This window comes from Grammomys surdaster, unplaced genomic scaffold, assembly GCF_004785775.1.
Source record: "Grammomys surdaster isolate TR1022 unplaced genomic scaffold, NIH_TR_1.0 129, whole genome shotgun sequence".
NCBI lineage: Eukaryota > Metazoa > Chordata > Mammalia > Rodentia > Muridae > Grammomys > Grammomys surdaster.
In genome coordinates, this window is record NW_021604587.1 from 1,995,731 (window position 1) to 2,007,821 (window position 12,091).

Genomic DNA, 12,091 nt, shown 5'->3' on the forward strand with positions numbered 1-12,091 from the left:
ATGAAGAAGGAAGACCAAAGTGTGGGTGTTTCGGTCCTTCTTAGAAGGAGTAACAAAATACTCATGGGAGCAAATATGGAGACAAACTGTGGGACAGAAACCGAAAGAGGGGCTGTCTTGAAGCTATTCCATCTGGGTATCCATCCCATGTGCAGTCACCAAAGGTAGATGCTGATGTGGATGCCAGGAAGTGCATGCTGACAGGAGCCTGATATAGCTGTTTCCTTAGAGGTCTGCCAGAGCCTGACACATACAGTGGCAGATGCTCATAGCTAACCACTGAACTGATCATGGGTTTCCCAATGGAGAAGTTAGAGAGAAGACTGAAGGAGCTAAAAGGGTTTGCAGCCCCATGGGGAGAGAAACAATACCCACCAACCAGAGCTCCCAGGGTCTAAACCCCCAGCCTGAGAGCACATAGGGAGGGACTCATGGCTCCAGCTGTATATGTAAGGGAGGATGGCCTTGTTGGGCATAGGTGGGAGCAGAGGTCCTTGGTCCCAAAAAGGCTGGATGCCCCAATGTGGGGGAATTCGAGGGCGGGGAGGTAGGAGTGAGTAGGTGGGTGGGGGCACAACCTTATAAAAGCAGGAGAAGGGGGCGATCAGATAGGGGGTTTCCTGGTGGGGAAGAAATGGGGAAAGGGGATTAACATCTGAAATGTAAATAAAATATCCAATTAAAAAAATCTCAAGAAAGAAAGAAAGAAAGAAGGAAGGAAGGAAGGAAGGAAGGAAGGAAGGAAGGAAGGAAGGAAGGAAGGAAGGAAGGAGTGAGAGAGAGAGAGAGAGAGAGAGAGAGAGAGAGAGAGAGAGAGAGAGAGAGAGAGAGGGGAAGAAAGTGTTTGCCATGATGGCTACATGATAAACAAAAAAAACAATCTAGCTAGGTAAGATATCACATGCCTTTAATCCCAGAATTCAGAAGCAGAATCAGGCAGATCTCTAGCAGTTCAAGGCCAACCTGGTCTACAAAGCAAGTTCCATGCAAACCAAAGTTAGACAGTGAGATCTTGACTTTAAAAAGAAGGAAGGGCCACTGAGAGATAGTTCAGAGGTTAAGAGCACTGGCTGTTCTTTCAGAAGAACCAGATTCATATCCCAGCATCCAACAGCCACCTGTAACTCCAATTTCAGGGGGACCTGACAACCTTTTCTGGCCAGGCATACACATGGTACACAGACATACATCGAAGCTAAAACACATTAAGAGAAAAAAAAAATCAAAGAAAATTGAACTTTTTTACGATGAAAACACAGAGTGACAGAGATGGTAGAAACTATAGTAAGATTAAATAAAGTTTATCTCATGGCTACTCACTCATCTGATATTAAAGGATATTAGAAAAGTAAAGCCACATATGACCTATACATGAAGTTCTTAATCGTACATAAAAATCCCACATTTTATCTCCTGTACAAGCCTGCCTTGCTAACTGTGGATTACAACATTTTCCTAAATTCTTAGTGAGCTACAATTTTTAAAATTGTTTTCCTTTGTACAGAAAGCTCAGGGTAATCTGGACCTAAGTATAAGAGAAGCTAATAATCTTTTAAAGTAATGATTCTAAGTCCAGTTTCTAAACTAATTACAGAATCAAAGTTTCCCACTACAAAACTTAAATATGCAGTTAAAAGGAAATTTCTCTGCCATGCAACAAAATTGCACATGTGCAATTCTGTAGTTCTTTTTAAAATAAAACACTTATTTATCTCTTAAAATGATTTCTGTACATTTCATTTTAAGGAAGAACCATTTCAGCTGAGAATACTAAGGCAAACTATATTATTGTCCAAATGTATCTGAACTTTCTAGATTAAGCAACCTGAAAATTTAATCTCTAAACAGTAACATTCAGATCATATCATCAGAGCTAAACATTCGTGCCTAGACAATCTAGTGCTTGGTCTCTGAGGGAAAGTAGCTTGGAAGACAGAAAGCTATCTGCATACTAATCTAGATACTTGGGTTTAACAGCAATAGCTTACACATCTCCCTGGAATTAGTGACTATTCTAACTCTCCACATTAATTACTGCAGGATAAAAAGATCATAGGCAAGAATCTGAAGGCACTGCTGCTGTGAGCTAAATAGCATTAATTAGACTACATCTTTTTCAGCAATTCGCTAACAAAGTGCTACCCAAAAAAGGCTTTACCTGACGTTATCCTCTGGCTCTGGCTCACTGTCACTGTCTTCTGCTTTCCTCTTAAGTCCTCCTAGTGGAGATGGGGAGCCATCAGATGCAAAACTTGTATTAGGAGATATTGAAGGACTCTGCAGACAATTATAATATTATAGAAAGATTTCATTATTCATTTTGTGTATGAAGGTTTTACCACTTACCAAGTTTCATGGTGACAGTTTTTAAAGCTATTAAACAGAGCAAACACATCTAGAAAGAACAGAGTCTGGTCTTTTCCCATACCAGTCCTCTTCCCAAGAAAATTAACAAAGTACCAAGCATCCTACGTTCAAACTCCAAAGAATTATTAGGACAAAACTTGTTTCAAAAGAAACATAGCATATATTCAGAAAAAAGTTATTCAACTTAAATCTTGTTTTCCTTTGGTCGTTTCCTGGTATTATGAATTTACAACCATTCCCTACTATCAAACAGTAAAATTTAAAAAAAAAAAAAATCTCTGAAGGAAAAAAAAAATCATACATATGGTATGTATTATCTGTAATAGATATCAATTGCACATACACACAAACAAAGCTCAAGAGAATGCAATCAAATACTAAGTGGTGAGCCATACCCAACCATCCTGAAAAGACACAATTTAATGAGATTCCATCTGAAAATTGCTAAATCATCTTACATGTATTTTTTAATATGGTATATAAAATAGAAAAGTGGTGATTTTTATTACTGCTGTAAAAACTTGGATGATACTTTAGGTTATTAGTTTTTCTTTGTACCAAACTTAAAGAACACAATAGGATCATAAATATTTTAGTACTTAATTTTTTAAAAATTTAAACTATTTTTCCAATTATAGTTAAGATACATGGCCAAAACTGTAGTAATAGAAAATACTTTCAAATCATCCAATAAAAAAAAAAAAAAGAAAAGAAAATACTTTCATATTTAAGTTTTCCTTCTGTTAATCACAGAAGATTAGTTATTTCATGTAAATTGCAGTACTTTAAAATTGAGAGTTCACAAGGCTCTCGGGGCTTTAATGATATTAAAACAAAAACCTTAGCATGAAGACAGTCCACGCTACATACCAAGAAAAGTTCAACTATTACTTAACATAGAGCTCAAAGGCACTTTCAAATATGCATGCCAGTTTTGATCCGAAGAATGTATACCCAAGCCTTATCTATTTGGGTGACATTTGTATCAACTGTCTAAATCACTGTCCTCTCTAGCCTTAGCCTTGAGACATTTGGGTGTCCCAGTCATATCTCTAGTACCATCCACCACTCGGTGCTTCAGGATAGAGAAGAGCAGCTATAGACCATTTGAATTATAGGAACACCACAGCCACTTAGCTATCTTGTTTATATTCACTTGTAATATACTGGCTACCCCATTCACTTTTTTTTTCCACTTCATTTAGTGATTTTCATCTTGAAAAGGGTAGATTTAATAAAGTTAAAAGATGTTGGGAAAAAAATTGTAAAACAAAACGTTAGGAAAAATGATAAAATCCACAGACAAACAATTATAAAAAGATCCAATGTTCATCACTCAACATCACACAGTAGTAAGCCACTTACAGAGTTACTCTGCATCCTCATTTCATAGGCCGCTTGTCTTGGATTACTGGCTACTTGACAACCTGGTGAATTTCTTGAACCCAACGCATGAGGTGTTAATATTCCACTAGGAGTAAAAGCTGGCTGATCTCTCTAACACAAATGGAAGTAAAATTAAATTATAACACAGTTAGTGACAGGAGACAAAGAAGACAATGGAATAGTCCTTATTTTATTGAGTTCTTTACTACTAAACTAATTGAAAATTACATGGATTTCCATTAACATCACAGGTTACTTACACCTTCTAAGTAACAGTCTGTAATACTTAATAACTTTTATGTAAAATGATACACAAGCTAGAATCATCTGAAAAGAGAGAATCTCAATTGAGAAGATGCTTCTACATAGAACCCAGCTATAAACAAGCCTGAAAGGCATTTTCTTAATAAGTGATTGATAGTGGAGGGCCCAGTACATTGTGGGTGGTGCCATTTCTGGGCTGGTGGTCTTGAGTTCTGTAAGAAAGAAAGCTGAGCAAGCCGTGAGGAGCAAGCCAGTAGTAAGCAGTACCCACCCCTCCATGGCCTCTGCATCAGCTCTGCCTCCAGGTTCCTGCCCCCACCGTTTTAGATGATGAACTGTTAGATGTAACTGTGAGTGCAATAAACCTTTTCCTCCCTGAACTGCTTTTGGTCATGGTTCTTCATCACAACAATAGTAACCCTAACTAAGACAGTCCTCTTGAAGCCAAATGCAGCAGTAAGCATCTTAACATTTCTCCCTTTCAGTTTCCAGATACTGCTCATTTCTTATAGAACATAATAAAGGTAACAAGTTTGAAACTCCATCTGGAAAGGGGTGGGGGGAGGAAATAACTATAAAGAATTATGCAGTGAAGTATAGAAAAATATCACAGACAGACAAGAAGCAGCAAACTAAGACAAAGGACTGGTCAACATTAGGAGCAAAACCAACAAGGGAGGCCATGTGTGTGACTGGAGAGAGTAACAAAGGCAGATATGCAAGTGGATGTATAGATGAAGGAAACACTAAACGCACATAGGTGAATTTAGAAGACAGCAAGGGATAAGCTGGATCGTTAGACCAAAACCAACGTAGAATTGAATTCTGAAGGGATTGAGGAGTCTAAAGAGATTTCAGAGCTGAGAAACAAAGCTCAGAAGGTCACATTCTAAGAGAATTAATTTGACAAAGACAAGAGAAGAGAAAGTAAGTGTAGTAATTTCCAAGAAGATGCAAAGGGCCAACTATTCTTATTACCTAATTTTTACAAATAATTCTATTAGCCAAGTACCACTTGCTGCCTACTTTCTGTCAGGTAGAACCCTGACTCCAAAGCATAAGAAGGGCTTCTATAAAATGAACCAGATTTTTAAAGAAAATGATGGCACATATCAGTACTCTTTGCAGTTGAGAGACTAAGGCAGGAGGATTGAGAACTCAAGATCAGCTTGGACTAGACAGACATACATATTTCCTATCTCAAAACACACATTCACACCCACACCCACGGGGTGAGGGGGGGTGGGAGACAGACAGACAGAGAGACGGAGATCCCAGTATTCTTTTAGCACCTCCAAGACAGCTGGTTGGATACAGATGTTCTTGACTGAATAAGGAATAGTTACTGCACTAAATAGCGTCCTTCAAAAAAGTAAAGCTATGGCTAATCTCATGTGATTAAAATTAAAACTCACCTTCATCCTCTTTCTTTTTTCTTTCTGTCGTCTTCTAAAACTGTCCTAAAAGTATAAAATCCACATATTCTGTCAAATAATTACACAAAAATGTCAGAGTTAAACATTAGCAGGAGTGATTCGAAAGACTGTTTATCTGGGTACATGACAATACTGGGCATCACACACACACATACTATATATATATATATCCCTGTTTGTGAGAACTCTAAATGAACAAAAAAAGTGAATTTAGGTACAAATAAACTATCACAGTTTAAGGATCTTAAAAATATATATTCAGGAACATATAAGAGCTATGACAAAGACCTTAGGTTTACATTAGATGGAATACATCTTTCAATATGGAGAAAATACAAGGTAAGAAAACAACGAATCTTAAAGTTGTTAAATATAACTGCCATTTAAAACCTCTACAAGACAGTTGAATAAATACACTCTGCTACATTACTAAAGGCTAATCACTCCTAATTCTACCATGAACGCCAAGCAAGAAAGAAGTGGGATTCTACAGACTAACCCCTTTCGCCCAGAAAGCTATCAACAGGAAAAAGGGAATTCAGATCTATTGTTTATTCTTGGCCAAGTTAATGTATAGGGTAGGGTTCATTTTCTCTCTTCTCAAAGGTCAGCCATGATTTCAACTCTCTGGGATTTGAGGCTGATGTTACTCCCAATTAACAATGGTCTATTCCACAAGTTTGCAAACCCATACTCAGCAAAGAGAAACAATAGTAAAAGGCTCATGGCCGCGGCTATGGCCTAAAACAGAAAAAAGAGAGCAGGTACAAGTACTGGTGGCTACCCCAGGCATTTGTACTTTTATCTCTTCTAAGTGCATCCTGCCAAGTGCAATACAAAACTTTAATGACATCTGAAATTGGTGTTTCTTGCCAGGAGATAGATGGGTTTTGTTGTTGAATTTCAAGATCATTTCCCTATGTAGCACAAGCTGTCCTGGAACTTAAGATATACACTTGCCTCTGTTAGGATTAAAGGTGTGTACCACCACACCCAGCTCAGGAAAGGGATTTAACAAAATGTACCCCAGGATGAGTCCATGAAACCTCCAATGGTATGAAAACTGGTAATCTCTTCCTATTTGATTTATTTCTGTGGTTCTGGAAATCCAACCCAGAGAGAGGGGTGTGCATGAGTGTTTGTGTGCGCACTAAAGGTAGGTCAGAGAACAAGTTCCAGGAGTCTGTTCTCTCCTACTACATGGGGTCCAGAAATCTGAAGGTCATGAGGCCTGGCAGCAAGTGCCTTTAACCATTGAGCTATCTAGCTGGCTCCCTCACTAATTTCTTTAATTAAGTTTTTCTCCTCATTCTCTTCAAAGTTTCTACCTAAGCCAACTGTAGAATGTGAAATCTCTCAGTCCTTTTCAGAACTTCCTTGAATCACACTCTTTAACTGGCTTTCCTCTACTCTCACTACTTGCCTTTGCTCAATGTTACTGTTCTCTTGGGCTCAGAACTTGACCTCTTCTGCTTCTATTTCCCATGGGAATGAGCACTGCTCTCTTGGCTTTAAACTCTATCCATATGCTAATAACCAGGATCTCTCCCCCTTCAAAACCTCCGTCTGGGTACTCTGAACTAAACTGCCCAAAATGGAATTCTCATCTCCACTTCTATGACACTCCTGCACCCTAACCTTTCTTAGAGTAGCTGCTCCACTTTCTAACTGCTTGGAAATATCCTGTGGTCATTCTTGACACCTCATTTCTCTCTTATAACCTACATTTAGCCTACTGGCCAGTCCCATTGGCACCGCTTTCAAAACAGACGATTCTGGCCTCATCTGCATGAAATAATGTGATCTCCATAGTTAATCAAAGCAAGGTAGGATCAAAATCAGAACTGATCGGTTTTCTATCTAGAACCTCCCTTTGATATATAATAAAGCTAAGTACTTAAAATAGCCTATGGGATACCTAGATCTAGCCCTCTATCACTTTTTAGAACCACACACCAATATTCTCATTTGCCTTGCCACCTCTCCTACTGCCACATACTGCTTGCCTCTTGCTGTTCAATATACATACAAGGCAGCTCTTGTCCAGAGCTATTCTCTGAGATTTAAGTGCTTCCTTTAAACATCTACGAGGCATATGCCTTCATACTATTCCTGTCTTTATTCACTTATCTGTCAGTAAGGCCTCTTGCTGTGTTTTCTAGAACTACAATCTTGCCATTACCACTTTGCCAGATACTGTCTCAACTAGTTTATATCTTAATGGCATTTAAAAGTCTACCATATTACAAGGTTGAGCTGGCTACTATGTTTGTTGTCAATCGTCCCCTAAAGAATGAAAGCTCTCAGAGGGTAGAAATTTTTGTCTTGTTTTTGTCTGCTGCCTTATCACTGGCAATCAAAACACTGGCACATAGCTAGGCTGCTCATGGTAAGGATTATCAAAGCTCATAAACTACACAGCACCACAATTTAGGTTTAACTGCTTATTTTAATATGTACCTACATATCATTTTCTTTTTTTAAAAAAAGATTTTTTTTATTTATTATTATATATGAATATACTGTAGCTGTCTTCAAACACACCAGAAGAGGGCATCAGATCTCATTACAGATGGTTGTGAGCCACCATGTGGTTGCTGGGATTTGAACTCAGGACCTCTGGAAGTGCAGTCAGTGCTCTTAACCACTGAGCCATCTCTCCAGCCCTACATATCACTTTCTGAAGCCTTCCATTCTGCTGCCTAATATATGGTTCAAAGGGCTGCTGGTCACACATAAACAAAACACCACACTGCCACTGTGAAACATATTGGTCTTTAATTTTTATGTGCTATGAAGAACTTAATGAATATACCAAAGGCCACAAACATACTTTCTAGAAGTTTCATACTGAAATTCTGATGTTTCTCCTGTTGTACAGCCATGAGAAAAGACAATATGACCTCAGGGACACCAAAGCTTAAAATATCTTCTCAGCTAGGTCAGGGAGAAACTGTATTATGTCTAAAACACTAAAGTAGAAATCAAATTTCTTGGCCTTTAATGCCAAGTTAGCACCAATATTTAATGGTATAACACCTGCTGTAGCACATATAAAGAGTGCTCTTCCATGGTTTTTTTTATACCAAGCTATAACACAGTATACATTATTTTTTGTTAAATATCAATAGAGTGAAAACACTGTTAAGTTTTGAAGATATAGTCAAACACACACACACACCAAACAACCAACTCCAAAACAGCTGTTCCAATAGATACTAGAAGAAAACATGACTAAATACTGAAGACAATTGGAAAAAAAAATGCTTAGTCAATTCATAGTTGATAAAAGAAAGGTTCAAAGTCCTAAAACTAAGAGAGCATAATTGTGGTACACAAAGTTGAACAACACAGAAAATATAATTGTTACTCTATTTGTTCAATATAGCCATTTGCCTTTTTATAAAACCAGCTTACAAAAGTTTCTTTTTCTCTGTAAGAAGCTACTGTCACCTCATTGCCCCCATCCTGGTCTCCTTTGCTACTCCTACAATCAATCTTCAATCACTCTGCCTTTAGGTTGCTGCCCCTCCAGCCTACCAGCTTCCTGAGGTTTTGCACCCCTAGTCCAGCTCTAAGCAGCATGGCCAAGTCACTGTAAACTGTAGCTTCTTCTCTATCTAGGGATCTCCTGCCTCTCTAACTGACTCTGTATTCTTACTAATGACCAATGTTCTCGTGCTTTGTGGGAGCGCTTTCATCCCACACACACCCACAGAACTTCACATTCCCACTCATGGCTTCAAGTACTTCCTCCCACCAACCAAGGTTCTAAAATTATTTTCAAGACTTGCCCATGTCAGACATCCTGTAGTCCCCCTCACACTCATCTCCAAAATGAACTTCATTTTGTATCTGTCCCTCATTCCAATTTTCTATAAACACAGTATTTGCTGTCTTGGTGAATGGAATCAACAAACTCTGAATTGTCCAAAATAGATACTTGGACTCTTCCACAAGTACTTGTGGCTCCTCCATAAGCAATTTCCAAGTGTTCTGTTACTTTAGTTTCTCCCTTTATGTTTTAATTTACCTAAGAGCCATCACCCTTCACAGAGCCTCCATTTTCCCATCATTCTGTCCCAGCTCATGCCAGCCAATGCAGACCTTACCCCTGGACTCCTAGAATACAAACTCCTAAGACATAACCTTGTTTCTAGAGTATAAATAGTTCTTATAAAAACATGATAGCCACTAGCTCAATGCCAACTTAGGCTTCAAGTTTTGGGATTTATACCCTAAATAAGATTAGGAAAAGAAAACCTGCAACACAACTCAAATAATGCACATTACACAGTTCCACATAGTAAGTATCACAGCCTTTATAGAATAACCAAGTACATGGCTTGAGATTACACCAGCAACAACATACTACAGTGGAATTACAACACACTCAGACAGGTAAAAAGTACATCAGAGCCTATGAAAGACAGGAGCAACTTCAGCTACTACAATGTATTTACCTCATCATCTTTTCTCTTTTTAAAAATGCTATCCTCAACTTCACCAACTGCTAACATGATCATCTGTACTCTTTGCAGATTGACATAACCACTTTCAGTAAGGTAACCCTGTAAGTGATAAAATACATGTAAAATGATCTTCTTAGACAACCAAATACTTCTGTTTTTAATTATTCAAGAATAAACTTACCCCAGTTTTGTGTACCACGTTTTTGTATATGTTAACCAAACGATCAATTGCACCTTCCCTGCCACCAGAAGACAAACATTATTCATTAAAACCAATGGACTCTGAAAAAGTCAAGAAGGCTGGGATAGACACTGGTACATCCCACAGATACACATACCTAATCTCTAGTGACGGCAAGTGAGGAAGGAAATCATTCCCCACAAAGAAGCACATGAACACCCAGTCATCAATGCTCCTCTCCACATCAAACGGGAATGGTAAGCTGGCCATGGTGAGTTCTCTTTCCAGATACTACAAGAAAACAAGGCTAACATCAAAGCAACGGAAAAACATGTTTTATGAATGCCAGTTCTAATAACAATCGAGAAACATACCTCTCGAAGAACATTCAGCCGAAGGAAGATAAACTCCCCTTCTGCACAAGGAAGACTATCTGCAAGTTCATCATGCTGTAAGAAAGACAGTGGAGAGATTGTGTTCAGCCTAATCCAGAAATTTTCCAACCATGCAAATCTTAGAGTTTTTCTAATTTAAGACCCATTTTAATATTTAAGTACTAAAAATTTTAAAGTTCACCAAGCCATTTTAAAATTATCACATCTAGATCAGAAGTGAGCAATTACTTGGTATGAAGGGTCGGTAGTGAATATTTTAAGTTTGGGGAGACACATACAGATGAATATTCTTCCACGTTCTAGAATACTTTTAAACCCCTTTTAGAAAATATAAAAGGAGCTGGAGAGATGGCTCAGTGGTTAAGAGCAGTTAATGTTCTTTCAATGAACCCAAGTTCAGTTTCCAGCACCTATGTCAGGAAGCTCAAAACATATGTGTCTGTCTATGCTCGCCTCTCTTGCAACCGCTCCCGCGTTCGTTCACTCGCTCTCCCCCCCTTCTCTCTCTCTCTCTCTCTCTCTCTCTCTCTCTCTCTCTCTCTCTCTCACACTCACACACACACACACACACACACACACACACACATACACTATTAAATTAAAACCTTTTAAAGAAAAGCAAAAAACCTTCTTACTCATAGGCCACCATGAAAGGCCTGTTTGCCAACCCCTCACCTCTGTCCCTCCAGTATTAGTACTTTGATGTGTATTCCTCTGCCCTTTCTGTGTTAACTCAGATCCATGTATACTTCGCTTGTTCTGCTATCTGTCCAAAATCACAGTATACTATATTTAACTGTTTTTCAGTTTTCCCCAAGCAGCAAATTTTTAAGGTAGAAACACATGTAGAAGGGTCTTCAACCAACAAAGCTCAGATAAACAGAAAATGATAAAGTATCATGATGTTTAATATATTTGTAGTTCCTTCAAAGGAAATAATCATCACTCAAAATATCTTCTATAAACAATTCACACTCAACAGACATTGTTATCTATGGGAACTTACCTTCATAGAAACATAAATTACATCAGAAAAATGTAAAGTAGAAGGAATTGAGTGTGTGTAAGCTTGTGAATACAGATTTCCTTCACATTATTTCAAAAGCTACATTTCTGTGAAATATCTTTATGAGGTAGTTTGAATAAACTTAGGTTGAAATGGCATACTTTGTGGCGGTGTGCATACTTTTGCATGATAACAGACTTTTCAAATAGGGTAATATCTATCTTGAAGCTCTTACCTTTCCCTTCTTTTCTCTTGGCAAACCTTCACAATCCTTGACCTCATGTCCAAACTGATTACAAAGAGCACATGGTTTAGGTTTATTTGGTTTGAATTCTTCTCTGATTATGGTGAAGTTAGGTTCATGTGTAGCAAGACCAAGCATAATGAGATCAGCTATCAATAAGAAAACAACAAATGAATGGTACTTTGGACGGATCCTGTACCATAATTGAAGTACTACTAAAAAATGAGACAAGAAAAAGCCCCACTGAACACAGAGCATAGCAGGAAAATCAAAGAGTCATCCAATAGTCTATCATTCAGAGACATGGACCTACAATAATAAACCACCACTAAGGGATTAT

At 38.2% G+C, this 12,091-nt stretch overlaps 1 protein-coding gene across 3 annotated transcripts in view; it reads right to left on the reverse strand.

The window, feature by feature from the left end:
* Positions 1-12,091, reverse strand: part of Xrn2 (5'-3' exoribonuclease 2) — a 68,978-nt gene that overhangs the window by 39,022 nt on the left and 17,865 nt on the right. Inside the window, exons 9-16 of one of the 3 annotated variants that reach the window (XM_028754558.1) lie at positions 11,743-11,900; positions 10,481-10,555; positions 10,264-10,397; positions 10,107-10,164; positions 9,917-10,024; positions 5,433-5,477; positions 3,733-3,864; positions 2,159-2,277 (exon numbers count right to left, since the gene is read on the reverse strand). In XM_028754558.1, the coding sequence (XP_028610391.1) occupies positions 2,159-2,277; positions 3,733-3,864; positions 5,433-5,477; positions 9,917-10,024; positions 10,107-10,164; positions 10,264-10,397; positions 10,481-10,555; positions 11,743-11,900 (829 nt within the window). The remainder of the gene's footprint in view (positions 1-2,158; positions 2,278-3,732; positions 3,865-5,432; positions 5,478-9,916; positions 10,025-10,106; positions 10,165-10,263; positions 10,398-10,480; positions 10,556-11,742; positions 11,901-12,091) is intronic. The other 2 variants (XM_028754575.1, XM_028754567.1) reach the window with 2 other exon arrangements.